Below are 22,267 nucleotides of genomic sequence, written 5' to 3' on the forward strand. Positions count from 1 at the left end.
TTCCAACCAGTGACCTTTCGGTTACTGACCTCAACTTTAGAGACAATACTGGACCTTGGACCATTTAGTAGGAGGGATGAGTGTACATTAAGCTCTGAAGCATAGTCAGTAATTCCCCAGCTGTTTCCCAAAAGTGTTTTCCCAGATACTGGACAATAGTTGGCTGCCTACTGTACATTCTGTAGTGAATGTTCCAATGAAGCAGCCAAGCCTTATGTATATATACACACACACACACACACGCGCAGCCTATAGTTTCCACTGTAAAGTAGAGAATGGTCATGATGTCACTGGGTTCCTCTTCAAGCTGTAAGCCTTATGGGCTTGGCCAGGAAACCCAATATCGTGGGCTTATTCAACTATGGTGGACCGTTGCGTATAGAAATCCTTTATATAGAATGAGCACAATGTACAATCATGGCGACTAGAAGATTGTGTCAGCTCTATGCAACACATTTCTATACTCTAAATTTGGAGTGGTTGCCTCCTTGAGTATATCTTAAAGGCCTCATCACCACATACCACCTCACTCTGTCTGGTAGCCACACACAAACGCTCTAAAGACATGGGAGATGCCTTGCATGCAGGGATGCATTATGTGCAATGCATACAATTTTTATMAAATTTTATCAATCCACCCAAAGGCTCTTTCAGGGTTGAAAACTAAGGTCTTTATAGGTTGGCTAAAGCCAAGTTGTGTACCTCCCCATAGACAATKGCCTTTATTGAGAGCCAGCATTTTGTATGTCAAGTGTGAATTTAGTTTGTTTTACAAAAGTTAGCTGGCTAATCTGCAAGGCTTCATCACGCTGTTTTTCTCTTCATGTTTTCCATTATGATTCAATGTGTGCATGTATGTGTATGCTTGTGATTTCTACAAATGCGTGTCTTTGTAAATCTTTTGCTGGCTCTTCACATTTTCATTCAAAAATGTATACTGACTTGCAGCAATGTTTTGGTGTCGATTTAAAAAAGAATCTGTTTAGGTAATTAAATATTTAAGTTAACGTCTTCTCATTCATTATCATGGGTCGAAGACTTGGGGTGGTTTCCATGACACAGATCAAGCCCTGGAATGAATGAAGTCTCAATTGAGAACATTAATCTGTGCCTGGGAAACTGTCCCCAAAAGTCCCCTCACACCATTATTTTTGTCCCAGCCTTAGAGTTTAGCTGGCTGACCCAAGTGCCCTCTTGGTTAATGTTCAGTGTTGGAACTGGCCAGTAGTGTCCTCTGCACAGAGCAATGGGATACTTGATGGGACAAAGGTGTAGGGGCAGGCAGAGTAGCCCTCTGTACCTTTTAAACTAAAGACAAGCCAACCGATTTCTACATTTTATTTAGTGAAGAGAAAAAAAACATGTCCAGGTGAGAGGTAACTACTACTTCGTCATTGCATCAGTCTCACTCATGCAGTTTTGAGTTGAGACAACCAGCTTGAAGCTGTTACCCGTAGGTGGTGTCGTGAACACTGCAGTGATATGGAGGGCAGGGGTTTTGACACAGGTTGGCAGCGGAGGCCGAAGTCTTTTCCACTATACAACCCCGTGGACGATACGCCACCTGGCTGACTTCAACTCACCCAACCTGGGACGGTTGACTTTCAGGGCCTCCTGGACTCAGAGCAGCGTAGGAGAGATCTGGAAGTCAGTCTGGCTCGGGTCTAAAGTGCCTTACAGAAACAGGCTCAGACTGCTCCAGAGAATGGGCGAAGGGAGCCGACATGCACTACCCCAGGTAATAGACATTGCTGCTGCTGCCACCTGTTCTGTAGTATAGGCTGTGTCCTTCATGACCACTGATCTATGAATGGACTGGGTAGGTTTCCAGCTCACTATGACACTTGCCACATTCCAGTATGTTTTTGTTCCATTTTGTATCAGGGATTCTAAAGGAAGGGAATTTAGGCTAATGACACATCTAAATAAATACCTAGCTGAGTGGATTTCCTTTCTCATAGGGTAACTGCTAACTTGTGCCATAGTTAGACCCATATTTGTTAATTGCCTCCCCCACAGATACTTGTTTTGAATCTTCGGCAGATCAAACGACCAGTAAAAGTCCATCCCAGACTGTTATCAGGGAATGTCTACATCCCACCATGTGGTGACCTTTACAGAAGGTAATGAATAACTATGGTGCTTGTTGATCAGTGCAGTGGATAATTAGGCTCCCGAGTGGCGCAGCCGGCTAAGGCACTGCATCTGTGCTAGAGGTGTCATTACAGACCCTGGTTTGATTCCAGGCTGTATCACAACCGGCCGGGAGTTGCATAGGGCGGCGCACAATTGGCCCAGCGTCATCCGGGTTAGGGTTTGGCCGGGGTAGGCCGTCATTGTAAATAAGACATTTCTTCTTAACTGACTTGGCTAGTTAAATAATAATAAAAACATTTTGGGGGGGGGCTCTCTTTTTGTATGTTGCTCAGGACTTTTCTGTCTCATGTCCTCAGAGTGGGCAGGTTAGAGTTGGACTTGGAGATCATTAGCGCCCAACTGGACCAGGTTTTCTGTTCTGGGGGAAAGTGTCTCCACAGGAATGGACCATTCCAGCTTGACTCCTGTAAGCCCTTCATAAGCATAGGAAACTAGCCTCCCATTGACAGAATGAACGCTGCCCACTATGAAAGTCATATGTCCACTGAAATATCTTTCATTTTGACCTCTGTCTGTCAATCAGGAGAATTGAGTCGGTACCGTTCCTCTACAGTGTTAGAGGGAGGACCATAATATTACGACCTAGCTTATTTCTCAAGCAGTGGACAAAGGTCAACATTTGAAAGTAAATCACTCTGTATCTCATCCTTTTGTTCACTAATAACATTACAAAACTGACACCTCTGACACCCCTGACACCGATCATGTAAACACCATGAGAAAAGAATTCTGGATGGCTGACACTGCTGTGTTTGGGCCCTAACCCAAGAAACTGTTGGTGTTTTCAGGAGCGAGACAACCTTGAGCATCTGCTGGAGGAGTYTAGGGCCTAGCAGGGGCTGGTGGAGCAGGGAAAGGATGCCTCAGAGGCCTGTATGGAAGCCCTCCACTCCCAGCTGTATTAGGAACGCTTCAGCCTCCAGGAGACCCACAGAGAGAGGCTGGCCACACAGGCAGAGCAACATGGTAGCAAGCAGGTGGAGCCATGGGAGACCAAACCAACTAAACTGGTACAGGGATTCACACCCAAAATGGATGCAGGTGGTCCCTTCTACACTTCGTATTTGTACAGAAGCATGTTATCTTGCCAGACRTCTCAGTAGTATCTAACCCAGGCCTCACCTGTTAAGGCTAACAGAAAACTGAAAGTGGTKGTGAACCAGTAGAAGTCAGGTTTTACCAATCATCACACCAGTTGTGAGTAGTCACACAACAGTTGTTTCTATAATAATGCCACAGTAAAGACATTTACTATTTTATGTAACACCGCTTTATTGGCTGATGATCTGCAGATGAATGAGTCCCTGTAAAGGGAGGTGGTCTCTCAGACAGAGGCTGGGGTCTKCAGAGGAGTGACCTCCCTGATGGAGAGTGACAGACGCCTGCTCAGGGTTCTCCTAGCGGCACCGGAGAATGAGCGGGAGGAGCTGCTTCAACAAGGACACCCCTCAGCCCTTGKGTAAGGAACCCCCAGCCTCTAATATTGGTGCACTTTGAGAGCTGAAAGAATCAGATGGATAAAATCAATATGGTTCTACTTTGCTCTCTGATAGGCTGGGTAGAATGTTCTCCGTATTGCTGCCTTACGCCTATCCAAACCTTATGGTCTTCATACGTGCAAAGAGAGTATGGGTGGATTTGGGATGGAATCATTATCTCTACCTTTATCTTGAGGTAATGGAGAATTTTCTTTTCTCATTGTTTTCACTCTTTGCATCGTCAGAGTGCTGATAGCTCCAGAACACGAAGAAACAGACTTCTAACGGAGGAACAAAAAACAGTGGTTTGTCAGTCCAATTTTGAAATGGTCAGACTTATAAAGGACGAGCCAGAAGCTCGTCCTTTATAATCTTTTTGTCTCTTAGGAGCACTTGGGAAACGAATGTGGAAATCTCTGGAAAGGAGGAGAGGGTGAGAGAGGAGAGTGCCGTGTATGAAATGGAGGAACAAGATGAGGAAGAGAGAGCGGAAGGGAATAATGTGTCTGTTATTCATCTGCAGTCAAAATTCAGTGAGGACTTAAGATCCATGAGGTGACCCACTCTAAGCCTGGCACACAAACAAATAAAGGAAGAGAACCAGGTAACTGCCTCTTTGGGAGTCCTTTCCTACAGCACCATGTCACGTTGAAGCAGTCTAACATGTGGCAGAGTGATGTTTCCTTTCAAACATACCTCTCCTCCAAACCCCACTTCAGCAGTTCCCAAACTTTCATTTCATATATAAAAATGTTATATAACAAACTTTTTAAAAGACTTTTTACCTGGGATATTATTAAGCCATGGTATTTATTATACTTCATGTTAAAATATCGCTTTAGTAAAGTTCATGCAACCTGAGAACCATTTTTAAGCTAAGATGCTACTTTTTGCAGTTTACTGTGCTACATGCTTCACCATCCAGTATCATGCCAACACATGCTGAATAGACAAGCTATAGACATACTTATGAGTTATGTGKATTGTGGATTTCTGAGGATTCACTGGCTTAGAATACTGCTGATCAAAGATAATTCTAGACAGTCTCTGCCTCTGGTCTGTGAGGGGAAAGAGGGGAATCTGGAGAGTCCATTCTTTAACAGCTGTGCTCAAATCTGGCTATGTATACATTATAACAACCTTATGTAACAGCAAGCTTGTTACAGCCACAAAGCCCATGACCAATGTCCATTTATTCATGTAACACCCCATTACACTGGTTGACACAGTGCCATTGTCTTAGTCTGAGGACTCTGACATGTTCTTATTTATTGTTGAGGCTGGTGAGGAGTTTTGATTTCTGGCTTAAGCTAATACTAATCCCTCTCCGAGACTATTTTCTTTGGCCCTGAGCTTGTGGTCCACGGTGCACTGCCTTTTACTGCCCTGGTCACCGAGGACACATAAACATGGATTCATGGGATATGCAGACTGGGAAGACATGGTTGGAATACCGCAGGGCTAGACACTTTCTCTCACCGATATGACACTGTCATTATGAAAGGACCAATCAGATAACAGGGTTATGACAATGTCATTATGAAAGGACCAGTCAGAGCTGGGTGATAATGATGTCATTATGAAGGACTAATCAGAGAGAAGGGTTAAGACAGAACTACGTTCAGGATGTAAAGAAAGCACTCTTAGATAGCAGTATTTTTCAAAGAAAAAGATGTAAAGACGGTTATTTTGTATTTTCACTTTATTATCATAATAATATATGCCAGTTAGCAGTTGCTTTTATCCAAAATGACTTAGTCATGYGTGTATACATTTTAGGTCTGGGTGGTCCTGGGAATCAAACCCACTATCCTTATGTTGCATGCACCATGCTCTACCAACTGAGCTACTTCATATTTTCCTCTGTTCTTTTCACTTCCAAGTACACTGCTTACTCAGGAATAGGTGTTACATAATGTTATTACATTCATACTGACCAATCCTGGCACTTATTCTTGGAGCATACTGGACTAATTTCCCCCTACAGTTCAGCTGTGCTTGCACTAATTTTATTTGTTGCAACTGAGAGGTATGTGCCCAAAACCATGTACTTATGGCTGTCTGGCTGATGCAACGTTGCATGACTCCACACTGGCACAGACCGCACAGACAATCCTTCTTGATTGAGGAAGCTGGAAACTTCCTACTCACTTACTCACACTCTCTCTTTATTCTTCCATCTTTTTCTGTTACATTCTCTTGCTCTCTCTCATTATGTGGAAATGGGATGAGGACCCTGTCATGAGATTTTCCGTTGACGTCATCACAGTCCAAGATTTCTCTGTGTTCTCAGTGTATACTTGTCCCTGTTGCTTTTTAACGGCCCCATGTCTGCTAATTTCAACGGAGATACAAACTGCAGACTTTGGCAAGTCATCACAACGTCAAACTAGGTATGTTTCATGTTAACATTGCTCCACAATCGACTCCTGATAAGTACACTTCAGATACTGTAAGTGCACTTCAGATACTGTAAGTGCAATCTGTTTTAGTGCAATAAAGTTGCATTTACCAGACGTTGACTGTAATCCAAAATAACTACTATTCATACAATGTTAATGCAACCCAATTATTCCATGTACAGAACCTGCAGGAGCCCTAGCGCAAATCTTCATTTTGATAACCCAAGAGTTACACCAGCAGGTAAGAATGATAACAAATAGTTATGTGGAGATTGAATAGATACACCTCCCTGTTTCACATAAATGTCTTCCATGCGTTCCATTCCATCTACTACATAATGATGTACTTCGGTTTCGCCGGCGGAGAACGTCCTGGCGGTGAGGCACACTCTTAGAAAAAAAGATGCTATCTACAACCTAAAAGGGTTCTTTGGATATCCACATAGGAGACCCCTTTGATGAACCCTTTTTACTTCCAGGTGGAACCCTTGCCACAGACAGTTCTACATGGAACCCAAAAGAGTTCTACCTGGAACCAAAAAGGGTTCCCCTATGGGGACAGCCAAAGAACCCTTTTGGAACAACTTTTTTTTCTAAGAGTGTAGCCACAGATGGCAGACTTGTTGCCCTTGGGACCAGTATTTGTCATGAAGCTTAACTTTATACCTTCCTTCCTCGTCTGTGTCTCATCTCAGGACAGAGAGAAGGGGCTGGTATTGGTCAATCGCTGGAATTCATGGCAGCACGAGCCAATGGTAGCCAGTCCAGTCAGTTCATGGCATCATCGTAATCCAATTCTTAGTATCACCTCACACCAAGTTGCCCATATATCTATATCCAGACCTCTATACCAGGCGGTCAGACTCCAGCCACCCTAGTCATAGACTGTTCTTTCTGCTACCGCACGGCAAGCGGTACTGGAGCACCAAGTCCAAGAGGSTTCTAAACCGTTTCTACCCTCAAGCCATAAGACTCCTGAACAGCTAATCAAATGGCTACCCAGACTATTTGCATTGCTATCGTTATTTACTGCTGTGCTTTAATTATTATTCTTCAGGTATTTTCTTAACTGCATTGTTGGTTAAGGGCTTGTAAGTAAGCATTTCACTGTAAGGTCTACATTTTATTTGATATCATGTAATAACTTGATTTGTTAGTGTTAGTTAGTGTAGTTACTTATTACTGGTAACTGCACTTTGATGTAGGAAGACACAATTTTCATTGAGCAAGTGGCTAACCAAGGAGTAGATGAACTTGTTCCTTTCTGCAGATGATAGCGCTGGTCATAGAGCTGCAGGAGCTGAGAAGGGTCTGTAAAGAGACATCCACACGACCTGTCTCCCCCCAAGGACCAGGGAGTGGCTGGAAAGAGCTGCTTTGCTTAAGCTAGGGCTGCCAACCCAACCCTCCTGGTTTGGCTCTGGCTCTCCCAGAGGCTTAGGCTTTCTCTCTCAACAAGCAGTTGAGCAATTTTTTTGATAATTGAATCAATGCATGAAATATAAACAAAGTTCTGTGTAGTAATAATTGTTTATGCTTCTACAGTTGGCATGGCCAATACGTGCTACTATATCAGTGGTTCCAGTTATCATGCCAAAACCCATGATTTAGTTTGAAAGTCTCTGTATAGGGCTGTGTGGGAGAACTGGAGGGAATAGGGAGAGGCTGGATGTCCTGGAGAGCGAGTGGACTTCTTTGGATGGTACCTCCAGGATCATTGACAAAAGTAACTTTGATCCTTGTAGGCCCATATCTCCACAATCTATGCTTTCCTTTACAAAACCATGTCTGTTTGCATATGCACTAAATCATGTCTTTATCACTTCCTGCTGTCTTGATTAACTGAGTCACTGCATATTAAAGTGTGATCTGAAGTACACCCTCAAGAACTCCTGATATCACCAAGTATGTGGGCAGCATTTGGTTTGTCAGTTTAATATTAATATTTGACTTCCTCAAATAAAACTATACCTTGGCCTCCTTTGAGTATACCAGTTGGACAGTAATAACACTACTGGCAAACAATACCACACTAGGATTTCACCCCCTCATATCCTTCACTTGTGTAATGTATGTACACAATCTTAGTTGGAAAAAGATAGTGAAATGAGGCTGGGTGTGTGAGGGAATTCATCACTCTACCTTGAATAGGTCCTGCTCAATGTTAACTGATCTGTTTGTTACCCCTCCCTCACAGTACGGGAGGTGTTTTCCTACATACAGTCATCAACCGAGTCTGACTTCTTGCCAGAAGATGACAGCTAGCAAAGGTAACTGAAAGTGGTGACCCCTTGTGGACTGGTTTGAACAGGAGCACTTGTTTTATTTTTTATTAACCCAGATTCATTATTTATTTCTCAATGTAGTTGAACAAAATATGTAAAAAAAATAAAATAAAAAAAAAATCTGATTCTTCACACAGTGCAAACACACTGGGGTCAAAATCCCCTTTGACTTGATAAGTTTCATCTACACTGCATTCATCACTCAGGTCCTTTTAGCTCAGTAGTCACAGAGGAGAGGAGACAACCACACCAATGCCTCCTTGCCTTCAAATGATTGAGACGAACCCCACTAATTCAGACAGTTCTCAAACATCCTTCTCCGGAGCAGAGTGGTCCCCTAGCCTAGATGGATCCATCGGCCACCCTTCTGAAGAGCGTCTGTCGCTGCTGCGCTGTCATGTTCTCACAGCTCTCCAGCAGGTTGGCCACAATGAGGGTCTGCTGGATGGTCTTGGACTTGACCCACACCCGCCCGTTCATCCCCACCACAATCTCAAAGGGGAACATCTTCTCCAGGTCCTTGGCTATCTCACTCTGGGGTGCCAGCAGCCTGGATAGAGAGAGGACAATTACTATTCAGAACCAGGGTCATGTTGAGTGGTGCAACATTACAGGATGTTTAGATAGATTTGTAAAATGTAGATCATATGCTGAATGTTAACTGTGAGGCTGTTTTGAATAACACTTGCTAAATGACCATAGACTGGTTTTATTATTGTGACATACCTGCGTACAAGTCCCAGGGACACCTTGAAGAGAAGCCCGCCTGCTCCAAACACCCCCATCCCGTTGGCTCGTCCACAGCTGTCTATACACACCAGCTCCGGCTCCATGTCTTTGTTGGCAATGATGAACTGAGAGTACACCAGGTCCCCTACCTGCAATGGCACCACAGAAACAAAATTGAGAAAGACTAGTGCCATCAAACTTTAAATTGAAAGACRACGTTTAAAGGAGTAGTTCATTATTTTACAACTTGATGTTAGATGGTTCCTCGCCCTGAAAGTAGTCTATGGGCCAGGAGAAACTGTAATCCATGTTTCAGTTCTTTAAAAACCGACACTACAAACTTCAGCCACCACAAGCTAACCATCAATGGAAGTGAAGGGGGTATGTGAGCGTGTTTTATTTCGTGCCAAATCACCATTAAGTAACATCAAACCAAATATGGAGTTGATTTGAATTGATTTCAGGTGAATTTGACTTTTTTTAACATGTTCACATGCCTGCAATTGATTGTTAGCTGAAGTTTGTAGTGGCTGTTTAAAGAAAAGCCCTGGATTACCTTTTCTCTTGGGCCATAGACTACTTTTTAGGGTGAAGAACCATCTAACGTCAAGTTGTAAAATAGTGAACCTTCCACCTGGAAGAATAAAGAAGTGTTTGTGACAATACTGACCTGCACGTTAGGTCTATTCCTCTTGGTAGCCCCCTCGAAGGCGAGGTAGGAGAGTGACGCCTGCTCACTCCCCCCTACATCCACCTTGAAGATGTCACCTGACTTGGCAGCTATGATGCCAATCACACTCTCCCCCTTCCCTGGAACATACTGGGCGAGAGGAAATAAGCAGTGAGTCCATAACTTACTTGAAAAGGACACCGCCAGTGTTGTGCCGAAAATCTCCCCCCTGACAGACATCTGTCTCCTCGCGTGAACGCGCACAAACAATTCTTCATTGCTGCGACTTGCTAGTTGAGATTTCTGCTCTTCACTCCGTTGTCAGTTTAGTCTACATTTCACTGAAAACTGAACTGCAGGCATTACTAGTGCCTCCCCCGCGATCAAAACACCATACACAATTAAACGCAGCCTAACTGATCATTGACAGCTGCCTTGAAGGACACAAAGATCAGTGAAATGTAGGCTAAACTGACAAAGGAGTGAAGAGCAGAAATCGCAACTTGCAAGGAAGTCGCAGCAATGAAGAATTGAGTGTGAGCCGCTTTTCATGCGAGGAGGGGAGGGGAGAGGAGGGAGAGAGGGGGAGAGGAGGAGAGGGGGAGGGGGGGAGGGGAGAGGGGGGGGGAGGGGGGAGGGGGGGGAGGGAGAGGAAGGGGGGGGGGGGGGGAGAGGAGGGGGGAGAGGGGAGGGAGGGGGGAGGGGAGGGGAGAGGAGGGGAGGGGAGGGGGATTCTGGCAGGTGGAAGATTGTCATCCATTCCATACAAATGTGCGCAACCGCAACATTCATACGAGGCTAAAAAGAAAACGAATGGGACTGTGTTGACTTCAAAATCGGGGGTGTGAACTACGTTTCTATTCAAACGTTGATCGACATGGTAATGGCTCTATAGTATTGGAGAAAAGTTGAAAAAAGCAGACCCTCCATTACATCGTGTCATGTCGTAACGTACAGCACGCACAAAGCAACTCTTTCTGTCTTAATCTCTCTCCACCAGGTGTAGCACTTCTCTCGTTGTTTAAAAACAAGAAATGGACAGTGACTGGGTAAGGGGGGATACCTAGTCATTTTTTTGCGCTGTTTACTTCTAAGATCCCTTTAGCATTGCCCTAAAAACCCGATTCAAATTCGACACAAACCTTCAAATAGGTATGTAATGACACATTATATAAACTCTTTATAGTGTTTTATTTACATTTTAGAGACGATAAGTTGATAAGTTGGACAGATCGAGTGGGGGAAAAAAGCAATTTTCCCACATCTCTCCTTCTCACTATCACGCATTAGTTTCGCTTCCCCACCCGCCATTTTTTTAAAGACCCGACGGAGCTCATTGCCTTGTTGAATTATGCAGAAACGGGCCGCGTGGGGGTCATGTAATTGATTATGTTGGAAAGGGGAGAAATTGTGCTTTACAATGGTATTGACATTACAGTTGATCTGGAAGTATTACGTTTTTGGGCGCTRAAATAAGGTCAATTGTACGGACCAAGGCGATGTACAAAAGTGAGTGAGTTTACGTTACTAGAGTGCAAAATGTTCATGCATGCCATCAATTTCACCAACCTTTACCTCATTCCTACCAAGACCATATTTGTATTGGGGTTGTGAATTGCCTGTTTACTGTGACAAAGATGTTAACGTTAGCTGACTAAATATAGTAGCCAAACTCTACAGATACCATAGGCATGCGCCTTTCTTTGTAAAACACGTGGTTACCAACGCATCGTGCGTTTCTTCATCAAACGCATATAATGAATCTGACCCTGAATGATATAACTAGCCATCTAGGACAGGTAGCTATTTATCAGTTATTCCATAGATACATACCCTCCTTTGCTGAGAGTCTATCCAGTACAGATTCGGTTGTTTATGTCGGAGGATTCCGCTTTTGCAAACGAGAACTTCATCTCCGTTTCGCCGAAGCCCTGGTCCACAAACAACTTTCTCGGGTTTGCTGTCGGTGATACTTTCAGGCATTTGAAAAGAAAATACGTCTCCTGGTAATAAAACATCACCAACTTTATCTTTGAAACAACTCAGCATGTCTGTAAATGTGCACTTCTGATAGGGGAAACTATAAATGTGACACAGGAAATCGAGGAAGAAAAAGCAAAAACGGAAGGATATTTGTTGTAGCGCACCCATGTGGTTACTACAAGTTACTACTACCAAGAATGTGACTTAAATGTACTGTAGGTGTAATATCTTGTGTATTGTATTCCAATCAACATACATTACATTTACATTTAAGTCATTTAGCAGACGCTCTTATCCAGAGCGACTTACAAATTGGGTGACTACGTGAATAATTACATAAAATAGGACAATATAACACAAACAAATAAACAAACCATGTGGACACAATAAGGAGCATCTGGACCTTTAATGATAAAATATTCCACAGGAGCTGGGACTGAAATCGATTTATTCTTTACAAAGATAGTGTTAAGATTTAATACAAATAAATATGATTATAAATGATTGTGTGTGTGTGTGTACTGTGCATGAGTGTTCCATAAAAAACGACTTCTACAATCACAGAAAGAATCAAAGATAAATGTGATAATAGTATCACATTCACAGCGGAATCATCTTTACTTGAGTAGGCTACTCTTCAGCAACTTCCGTCTTTCACTATCAAGATGTCTGCATTGGTTTCCCTTAAGAGAGACAAAGAGAGCAACAGCCAGTAAGATTTTTTTTAAGCAAGCAAAACATCTCTTATAAAGCTTTCCAGTGGACTAATTCTATGTTTCCTATAGATCTTTTTTYATAGGTGGGGTAGAAAATCACTTGCCTAGTCGCCAGATCTCTTTGTACAGATCCTGCAACCAGGCTACTGTAGCACCACCCTGTGCTTACTGGCTATAACAAAATGTACAACTGTGTGCGGATGACGCTGGGGGTGCTACAGAGATAAGCAGCACACCCAAACAATTAGAGAGGAAACATTTCAGTATAATTAAACTGATATATGGTAGACTCACAGCCGGTGAACACACAGAGAACACTCGTTGGGATAAGTGTTTCCATCATTACCGCACACTGGGGAGTAGTTGAGCGGGCATGCCTGGGATTGGCTCATATCCCCACAAGATGGCTAGTAAAAGAATAAAATAACATTTCAAGATGATATCATCTTACCACCTGGAAGACTAAACCAACCCTGGTTGTCTATAGTCATGCATGGACATTCTCATGAATTAATTTGTAGTTGCCACATTAGTATAGGGAACTGTAATGATAATATTTGAATGGAAGTCTCACCCTCCTGTAGAGTCTGGATTGGTCCGCTGYGTCTGCTAATGCGACATATTACCACAAGTAGAATTTAACCTATTATTCTTTACTACCTATCATTTATTATCATAACTGCTAATGAACAGTACAATCGACAGTACAATCTTTGTCATGTTTTGACAAACTACAGTTCCTAAATGGAAATGAAACATGAATTATGTACAGAATAGTCATTAATGTATTTACCTGCAGAAAAGAAGACAGCCAGACAGACTAGCAAAAGAGTTTTCCCAATCATGTTCATGTAGTCTGACCAAAAGAGATCCAATTCAACTGATAACAATAGTTGGTATAGGTCCAATTACTGAATGCAGCTCCAAAAGTACAATATAATCTCTATGTCTCCTTTGCTTCTGTATTATCTGCGATGTGCCTTGCTTAAGGTCTGCTGTTGGTTTAGTCCCTGTGGATGGAGAGGCGTTGTCATATAGTGGAGGTCGCGTCTGTTTGTCTGTGAAATAATGTGACCCTGTGTTGGGTAAAGCTGATGTTTTGACGGCATTGCACCTGACCAGCCCGCCAGCAACAGTTACGACAGAGCCCCCCTATTGTCCAGGCCTTTATTAAGGGATGAACATTCCTACTGMCTAAATATTGCTGAGCGCCCTATAAAAACGGGGGTGTGACACTGGTGTTGTTSATGATGAAATGCATACATGTTGACCAAGAGCAACTATCAAACCTTACTATGTAATACGTTTTTTTTAAAGCACTGAATTAAAGACCGTACATTATGTTCACTGAATTTGTACCGATTTTGTAATATTTTGGTCCCCACAACAATATGACCTGGTCTTGTTTTCACCTCTATGGCAGGCTAATTTGGTTTTATTAGGCCTATATTTGGCCTACTTATATTGGCCGTGGTCGAGAGCATCAAATCCATGATGCATTATGGGTAAATGGTGACTGACTGCCTGATCTACAAATAATAATGAGTAGTTATTTATGATGCATGGTGATTTGTAGCTCAGTCAGTCGGCTGCAACGTCGACAACCCCTTTTTTTTGTGCTAATGAGGCTCTCATTCGCATAATTATTTTTCATTTTGAAGGAACACATGACTTCTATGTACATTCAATCAAATATGATTTATATAACAATTTTGTCACAGAAGGCTTAATACAATACGGTCAGGTAACGTTGGGCCAGTAACCGAAAGGTTCGGGATCGAATCCCCGAGCTGACAAGGTACAAATCTGTCGTTCTGCCCCTGAGCAAAGCARTTAACCCACTGTTCCCCGGAAGCAGAAGACGTGGTTTTCGATTAGGGCAGCCCCCCGCACCTCTCTGATTCAGAGGGGYTGGGTTAAATGCGGAAGACACATTTCAGTTGAATGCATTCCGTTGTACAATTGACTAGGTATTCCCCTTTCCCTATATCCTAAAATTAGTGACAGGGAGGACGAAAGTTTGAGATGAATCAGACTCTAGGGGGGGTGGTCTTATCCTGGTTGGATTAAATATTCGGAATAGTAAATTATACTTTTCTTATTTTACTTTATTATTATTCATAATATTTTAACTCACCCAAGTGTGGATATACATGCCATATTTCATTCTTACTATTTGTTACCAAATGACATTTTATCTTCTCCCTTAGACCATCTTTTATATCGGAAAGGTAGCTCAAATGAGTATTTTTTTCTCATGGATCTCTAAATTTGAGCTTCTCTCGGTTTCCGTAGTCTACAACTGCACAACGCCAAAGATTATCTATTATATTGACAAGATAGCCGAGTGACCGCTCTAACAATGGAAATACATGTCCACAATTGGGTGTAKGCAATTGAGATCGGGTGGGACCATTCTAGCCAATGAGAGGGCAGATACGCCTGTGAACGACAGGCATAGCTGAGTTGTTTTTCGGAAAGCCAAGTGCATCCACTTATATCAGTACATTAACATATGTGTAACAGACTAAACACTACGAAACTTCTATTCGATCAAATTAGCCTCACTTAAATTCGACACTCTCATAGACTTCCATACAAAAAAAGGATAGAATAAATCATTTTTGGGCGGAGTMAATCCTCTCGCTTCGCCTCTTCGKACAACTCAAAAACAGTTTACTGAACCAGAGATTTGTATATAATGACGATATGCTCATGTCTCCGCCCAACAAAGGCAGGCGATGGAGTTTAKGTCCAAAATAAACCCATATAAATTCATTATTTTGTACAGATTTGGACGAGAGTGAAACGTCTCGCTCCGCCATCCTCTCTGACTGAACTCGCAAGGTGCTCTTGGTTACTTTTTGTAACACTAGTTTTATTATAAAAACTTTCAAGCGAAATGTTTACAGTAAGAAATTATTTTCGCAGATCGTCAAGGYTTATAGAAAATATTTGTTTGAAAAATGGTGACGTGGTAAGTTTGGACTATTATAATTTGGACTATTTTGACAGTGCGATGAGGGCAAATTCCAATGCAAATTGATTGTTCACGTTATTTTAAAAGTTCACGTTTGTAGCTTAATAACAGTCATCAGGTTTGACAAAAATCAATGTGAGTTTCAGTTTTCATTTATGCCAACGCTTTTTGCAATATCTGCGTGGTATTGCGAAATCTTGGAAATTAGGAGAGATTTGCCCTCGGTGTATGTAGCCCAACCGGTCGGCAGATGGCACTATTATTCATTTCACGTCRTTTGACAAATAATTGCCTTAACTTCATTAAGTCATTCAATGAGAAAATGTCATGCATTTTACATGTTTTATTTACCATGGACCTATAGGATACAGTATGTGTGACTTGTTTTTTTATTTACCATATCTAACTTTGCATAATAAGGTAACATTGTCTTAGATTTTCGACGCAAGAGTACGAGTAACGTTATGCAATATAATTAATGCACACTGCAGACATTTTAGACTGGCTTGCTAGGGAGAAGTCAAACTCCACTGTACAACAGACCTTTGGACCAAACTGAATGAAAGGTTGGGAAGCAAACTGATTCCAAAACGCTAAGGCCCGGTTTTCCAAAAGCATCTTAAGGCTATGTTCATCGTTCAATCTCCGAGCTGTTTCCCAAAACCATCGATATTAACGTTGCACTTGAAAACGCTCGTAGTCAAATTTTTTTGCCTCCGACCACTCGTAGAACAGCTAAGTGCTTCGTATATGCTTTTTTTGCCCTATCGCGTCACTTTAGGCCTATAGGCTACACAGAATATCTCCGCTAAATATTGGGTTTATCAATCTGTGACCGCAGATAACTTCAGAACAAAGTTGACTACAAATACAAAGTTACCAATGTCTTTGCAATTGATACAAACAAGCAAGTATACAAATATGCTTCAAATGAAAACCCAGATGACTTCATTAAAATATAAACCGTAGGCCTATTTCAATCATATTGAAATACATTCCATGTTCAATCAATTTAGTTATATTTTGCTACAGGCTACTTACTGTCTGTAATTTGTCTCAATATATTTTATGTGTAGCCTAACTGCGCAATGACGTGTCAAATCAGTGATTTAGTGCATTTTATTGGGTAAGCAATAAGACACCTCAATATTTGTAGCCGTAAACGATAATATTTATCTAGAAGCTGATCCGTCGTCAGTATTGTGAAATAATTCAAATGTAAAAGTTATATTTGCATTCAGAAAGCTGACCCGAGAACAGGGCCCCCTTTCTTTCGATCATATCAGTATCGACACATGCTCCAACGATGTATTTGCGTGGTGTTTTGGTTTTGGGAAACGTGTATCTCCGGCYGTTGGAGGAACGATGCATCAATAAAACAAAGGTTAACCTAAATTCCATCGGTATCGGGAAACAGGACCAGAATAGTTTTGCTCATAGGAGTAGGCAATTAGTTTAAGATTAATTTAACGTGATAAATAGCGGAAAGACAACACCAAAGGTTTGACTAAAACCCACATTTAAGTCATGACACTGAATAAAGTATCCAGCTGGGTCCCTCAAACAAAACAAAATGAAATGAAGAGATAAATTAGAATACATATAGTATCGTATTAGAATTTCATGCTGTCAGTAATGGGCAATTAATTCCATGGTAATGGAATTATGCTGAGACACCCAATTTCTTTAAAATGTAAATAAACAAACATTGATTTCAAAGTTTAACAAGCCATACTATGCACAACGACTACCTTGAACAGTTTACACAGTACATGAAAAAAAACTGCAGATTAAAAGTTTGTTAACAGAATWTCTGTAAAATCTCCTTCAGTTTTATTCTGTTACCAAACGTTGGATATGCACATTTCTTCCTGTAAATGTGTTTTTGTAAAATGTTCAGTGGAAATTGTTAAAAGTAGTTCCTGTGCAAACAGTTCTATGGTTTATTAAACTTTGAAATCAATAGTTTTTGTTCGGTATACATTAGAAATCTGTCTCAGCAAAATTCGCTTACCATGGAATTCATGTAAAAGCCACATTGACCACAGGGTGTCAGCAGTGACTGTACTTCTCTCCTGTCAGCCTCTAGACTGTATTTCCACTGGGCCCCAGCAGCAACATGGGACCTTCTATGAATTCCGTACCTACAGAATCCTTCCAGAGAAGAACGCTGCCTTCCTCAAGCTGACCAATGAGAAGATCCACCTGCGTACTGCTCACTCCGAGCTCCTGGGCTACTGGAGTGTGGAGTACGGAGGCTTGAACCAGGTCTTCCACATCTGGAAGTATGGTGAGGAGGAGGCAGAGACCAAGCTAGGGCTTTGAGGCCAATTCCATGTGTAATTCAGTTAACTCAGGAAATACTGTACATTGAAATTGTATAAAGGAATGGATATTCACCTACAATAAGCAAGCACTCATGTTTGCATTTCTGAATCCTAAATTGACTGTAAGGGAACCTGCATGAACTCAAGCCCAGAGAACAATGTAAAATAAGCCATTGTATCATCAGTATATCTCACTGTCTCTCCTGTTGTTGTGTTGCTATCTAGACAGCTATGCTCAGCGGGCAGGTGTGCGCGCATCCTTGGCTCAGGACCCCAAATGGATTGAGGAGTACATCTCCAAGGCCATGCCCATGCTCATGTCTCAGGACAACGAGGTCACGTATTTGGTGCCCTGGAGCAAGGTGGACAGGCCTCCCAAGGAAGGTGGTGAGTAGCTGAGTTAAATAATTACCCTCTTGTCTGACACTGTTTGAGTTTAGTTCTCCCGAGACAGAAAAACAGAACTTCTCCCTTCTTATTTGTGCGTGTGCATTGACCTTTTGTGTTTATTTCCTTGGACAACACTAATCTAGCACACATTTTGTAAACAACAGAACTGTTTTTTAGAGTAGTTATATTCCTCATAAGTACAGGACAGCACCTTGTGTTTTTAGCAGGAAATGAAATCAGCCCTGTTTACCCAAAGGAGGTGGTGGCAGGTAGCCTCGCTTCTTAGCATGTTGGCCAAGTAACCGAAAGGTTGCTGGTTTGAATTCCCCAAGCTGACTAGGTGACTAATCTGTCAATGTGCCATTGAGCAAGGCACTTAAACCTAATTTGCAACTGTAAGTCGCTCTGAATAAGAGCGTCTGCTTACTGATTGAAATGTAAATGAGTGATTTCCCCACAGGGAGGAGTTACACACTGATGCACTTTAGCCTCATTTAAAATGAGTTTTTGAAATGTACAGCACATGACATTCATACAGATTTGGTCAACAAAACCACTGTGTTCCAATTAAGAAAAAGTTCCTTTCAACACAGATCTGTAGTGCTATGTTGCATCACCCTCGACAGTTGAATGCACACAGATAACTGCTCTGGAATAAAAGTGTTCTGCCAAACCACTGAGCTAGATTTAAAGCGTTTGTAGAGGCTAGGGGTTGGTTTAAGAAATTATGATAGTTGGATATGTTTCATATTATTAAGGGTGTGTGTGTTTCAGGGGTATATGAGTTGGCATCGTTCCAGATGAGGCCAGGGGGCCCAGCAGTGTGGGGGGAGGCCTTCCAGGCTGCAGTCAGTACCCACGCTGCCTGTGGGCACGCCCACCTGGTAGGGGTCTTTCACAGCGAGTTTGGACGACTCAACAAAGGTACAGTAACAATCGGGTCAATGATTATCAGGATGGGATGATCTAACACGTGTAACAACACTGATATTATAATATGAATGCAAGAGTGTGAGGCAGAATGGGATTTCTCCTTGTTTGCCAGTCAATGCCCTGTGGTGGTATGAGAGTCCGGACCAACGTGCAGCAGTACGCCACAAAGCCCATGGTGATGCCAGGGTGGTGGCAGCCGGTAAGCCCTTTAATTTATTCCCCTTTTAATCCAAGAAGAAAAGGGAATTTTGACAGCTCTATTCACATTTTAGTTTCTATCTGCACTCTTCCAAACCTCTCTCATGATCTCTCTCCCCAAAGTGAGGGAGAGTGTGACCTATCTGGAGTCGCAGACGAACAAACTCATGTTCCCCTGCCCCTACTCTCCCCTCAAGTGATCTCACACTGAAACCCAGGATTAAAGGGACTAAACCTCAACTGGATCTAATATGCGTCTTACACTGTTTATAGACCCAAGTAGAGGTTATAAAATGCTACTGAGATTTCTTAAATCAATCAACCAATGGTGATCATATCATCTAAATGTGATGACAGTAGCACTCAAACAATGTATTACTTGTAATTATGAATGTTATACTGATGTCAATATATAAGTCACTCAGGACCAAGTATAATTAGGACCTTGGCTATAACACTGTTTATTTCATTCTACTGAGGACTGTTCAGTCTTTTAACAATAGATGGCTCTTGTGAAATGCATTTATATGTTGTAAAGAACTGCTTGTTATGAAATGCCTCTGTCCTGAATCAAAGAGTATTATGTTAGTAATGGATTAGATTTATATTATATGTATTATAATATATTCCATTTAGTAGATGTGTGCGACTCAGTCATGCGTGCATACGTTTTGCATATGGGTGGTCCTGGGAATCGAACCCACTACTCTGGCGTTTACAAGCGCCATTCATACTATATTAATAGGTATGGATAATTGTGCCTTATTCATCGTGTACATACCACATGAATACTTGCCTGGACTAGAATGCGCTTTTCCGTAACCTTTGTCAATAAGAAGGCTATGTGAAAATGTATGACCAATAAAGACATATTTCAAAATGAAACATTCTGCTAAAATGTGATTTTGGACAGGATTAAGTTTATATCCATGTTGACACAAGATTAAGAGAATGGAAAACACTTGCCAGGACTGACGATTTGCTGGGTTTTATTGTGTAAATAAGTATTGTACAGGGCGAGTAACAGACATTCCCACAGCCTTTCTCAATACATAAAAAACATAAACAGCTATTAAATAAATAATTTTCTTGGTAGGATTCTTTCTTTTTGATCAAAAACAAAACAAACAATTGTATACAGTCTGTGGAAATTCCAGTGCAAAAACAATATTCCAATTAACACCACAAATAAAGTGCTTGGAATGTTGAACTGCCCTCATTTCAGGCAAGCTTTGTTTCAAAATACTGAGTAATTTTACCCGAATGACCACAAAATGAATTTCACAATAAAATGGCACTTGATTATCAACCCATGGAGGGAATGTTTCTTTTTTCACCTAGTGGTTAGGTGGTGAAAATACTGAAGTATCCTTAACAGCTTGTCTGGCAGGGCACTGTGGTATGTTGCGTTGAGGTATTCATTGCAAATGTTGATAATGCGTCTTAACCCACAAACAAATCTTTTAGTTTTCTGTAAAAAAGCTATAAAATAWTTWTTTTTTTATATATATTTTTTTTAACTTGTAGTTATTTGCATAGTGTACATTGAAAAGTGTACTTAGTCTCTGCAATTGGAGTGTTTCAATAGGTACTGAACTACAAGGAAGAACATTCATAATTACAGTAATGCCACAATGTACTTAGCCAAACATTTAATTAAACAATTCCTTGTTTTATATATTCATTAATATATAAATAAAAGGTACATCTTTCAAAACAAATTCAGATTCTACAGTACAGCCCTTGGCCACAGAAATGATTGGGATTCTTCATCATGTAATTCTGGTCTTGGAGAACAAAACCAAAAGAAACAGACCCTGAATTATTTTCCTATTGGTAGAAACCAGTTAATTGGAATTACACAGACATGAACACAGTTTCCTTAAAAATATACACTGCATAACGTCTGCTGAAGCACATAATAAAATTATGGCAGTTATTCCAAGTTTAATACTCTTTCTCCTTAATGACTATCGTGAAGGGCTCTCTGGGCCTCAACTCGCTTCAGCACGATTGGGAAACTTTGCATTGACTTGCATTGAGCTTTCCTTCCGAGGGCAACACCTGGCTGAAGAATTAAAACATTAAAATACTACTGTAATAATACAAGGACATAAACTCAGTCCAACACTGTTTGCGGGTTCCAGTTTTGGGTGGAAGATGGTGTCTGTTTGCTCACACCAAGCTCTCCTTTAGCCTCTCCTCGGTTAGCTTATCTTCAGCCTGCCGCGAGCCGAGCGGGGTAGTGTCCACCACCGCCTCTTTGCGCTTAACTGAATTGTCTTTTGAGTGGTAATCGTCACTCTGGTCCTTGGCAAAGTTCACAAACACCTGGTAGAGAAGAGAGTGTAAGCTATTATCACAGTACATTCCAACCCTCATTAGCGTACATGATGCTATGTCCAGTCTACTAATAAAAGAACATGCAGAAAGACAAACATGCATAGTGCTGTAATCACAACTCAACGAAAACAACTCTTGACCACAAAGCCTTAAATCAGTGACGGATGGCGTCATACCTGGTCCAGTGTGGTCTGCGACACAGAGTAGTCTTCAATCCGAAGCAGGTCCTTGTTCTTGGCCAGGATGCTGAAGATGTGTGCCAGGGAGGTGAGCGAGGAGGGCAGCTGGTACTGCAGCATGTTTCTGTGCTTCTCCTTCAGGGTGCTGCCCGGCAGCTCGCTCTCAATGAACTTCATCACCGGCGGCAGGTCAGGGTCCGCCCCCGCCACACGCAGGATGATGGTGTATCCGTCTCCGAACCTGGAGAGACAGAGGGAAGGAGAAAATATGGGGGGGGGGGACAAGGTGAACAAATTATTTAATAAAACATTTTGCTTACAAGAAAATAAGATGAGCGTTTAAAAGGCAAACAAAGAGATTTCAGGAGAGGTAAAAAAATAAAAAAAAACCCTGAGAGGCTTGTAAGGCACCTCCCTTTCAAATGATTACAAAATCATACAAAAAAGCATTGTTAAGAATTATAAACAAATACATCTAGATTTACAAAAAAAAATTC

The 22,267-nt window shown here is 41.7% G+C and overlaps 4 protein-coding genes and 1 long non-coding RNA gene across 21 annotated transcripts in view; 2 read left to right on the plus strand and 3 right to left on the minus strand.

Moving 5' to 3' along the window:
• Positions 1 to 1,233: 1,233 nt before the first annotated feature.
• LOC111965774 (uncharacterized) lies at positions 1,234 to 8,616 on the plus strand. 15 transcript variants are annotated; one of them, XR_002896329.2, is made up of 8 exons: positions 1,234 to 1,738; positions 2,020 to 2,123; positions 2,454 to 2,563; positions 2,946 to 3,616; positions 3,881 to 6,028; positions 6,220 to 6,278; positions 6,733 to 8,307; positions 8,529 to 8,616. It is a non-coding gene; the product is annotated as an uncharacterized lncRNA (long non-coding RNA). The 15 variants fall into 15 exon arrangements; XR_011480098.1 differs by adding an exon at positions 3,711 to 3,831 and having other exon boundaries at positions 4,023 to 8,307; XR_002896327.2 differs by having other exon boundaries at positions 3,881 to 7,498; positions 7,583 to 8,307.
• On the minus strand, positions 8,337 to 12,047 carry LOC111965775 (exosome complex component RRP40). The gene is made up of 4 exons (XM_023990059.3): positions 11,555 to 12,047; positions 9,722 to 9,871; positions 9,049 to 9,200; positions 8,337 to 8,872 (listed from the first exon to the last, which is right to left on the minus strand). Exons 1-4 carry the CDS (start codon positions 11,870 to 11,872, stop codon positions 8,665 to 8,667), a joined length of 828 nt encoding a protein of 275 aa, XP_023845827.1. The 5' UTR covers positions 11,873 to 12,047; the 3' UTR covers positions 8,337 to 8,664.
• Positions 12,048 to 12,097: 50 nt separating this feature from the next.
• On the minus strand, positions 12,098 to 15,103 carry LOC139027971 (probable pancreatic secretory proteinase inhibitor). 3 transcript variants are annotated; one of them, XM_070444221.1, is made up of 5 exons: positions 14,558 to 15,103; positions 13,214 to 13,430; positions 12,995 to 13,029; positions 12,715 to 12,827; positions 12,098 to 12,387 (listed from the first exon to the last, which is right to left on the minus strand). In XM_070444221.1, the coding sequence occupies exons 2-5, from the start codon at positions 13,269 to 13,271 to the stop codon at positions 12,342 to 12,344; spliced, it is 252 nt and encodes an 83-aa protein (XP_070300322.1). In that variant the 5' UTR covers positions 13,272 to 13,430; positions 14,558 to 15,103; the 3' UTR covers positions 12,098 to 12,341. The 3 variants fall into 3 exon arrangements, with proteins under 3 accessions (XP_070300322.1, XP_070300323.1, XP_070300321.1); XM_070444222.1 differs by lacking the exon at positions 14,558 to 15,103 and having other exon boundaries at positions 12,995 to 13,026; positions 13,214 to 14,543; XM_070444220.1 differs by lacking the exon at positions 14,558 to 15,103 and having other exon boundaries at positions 13,214 to 14,538.
• Positions 15,104 to 15,194: 91 nt separating this feature from the next.
• nipsnap3a (nipsnap homolog 3A (C. elegans)) lies at positions 15,195 to 20,133 on the plus strand. Its single transcript, XM_023990062.2, has 6 exons — positions 15,195 to 15,397; positions 17,483 to 17,690; positions 17,953 to 18,114; positions 18,892 to 19,041; positions 19,163 to 19,249; positions 19,372 to 20,133. Exons 1-6 carry the CDS (start codon positions 15,323 to 15,325, stop codon positions 19,446 to 19,448), a joined length of 759 nt encoding a protein of 252 aa, XP_023845830.1. The 5' UTR covers positions 15,195 to 15,322; the 3' UTR covers positions 19,449 to 20,133.
• An 87-nt stretch (positions 20,134 to 20,220) lies between these two features.
• LOC111965776 (phospholipid-transporting ATPase ABCA1) overlaps positions 20,221 to 22,267 on the minus strand; it is a 44,220-nt gene continuing 42,173 nt past the window's right edge. The window contains exons 36-37 of the mRNA XM_023990060.1: positions 21,768 to 22,011; positions 20,221 to 21,579 (exon numbers count right to left, since the gene is read on the minus strand). Of these exons, the coding sequence (XP_023845828.1) occupies positions 21,424 to 21,579; positions 21,768 to 22,011 (400 nt within the window). The 3' untranslated portion in view covers positions 20,221 to 21,423. The remainder of the gene's footprint in view (positions 21,580 to 21,767; positions 22,012 to 22,267) is intronic.

The sequence above is a fragment of the Salvelinus sp. IW2-2015 genome, linkage group LG6.2 (genome assembly GCF_002910315.2).
Source record: "Salvelinus sp. IW2-2015 linkage group LG6.2, ASM291031v2, whole genome shotgun sequence".
NCBI lineage: Eukaryota > Metazoa > Chordata > Actinopteri > Salmoniformes > Salmonidae > Salvelinus > Salvelinus sp. IW2-2015.

Excerpts from the sequence above, each read along its gene's own strand:
- LOC111965775 (XM_023990059.3), bottom strand. The coding sequence starts at position 11,872 with ATGGGTGCGCTACAACAAATATCCTTCCGTTTTTGCTTTTTCTTCCTC. Across the intron at positions 9,872-11,554 it reads TAGACTCTCAGCAAAGGAGG|TATGTTCCAGGGAAGGGGGA; the intron begins GTATGTATCTAT and ends CCTCTCGCCCAG. Across the intron at positions 9,201-9,721 it reads GGAATAGACCTAACGTGCAG|GTAGGGGACCTGGTGTACTC; the intron begins GTCAGTATTGTC and ends GTGCCATTGCAG.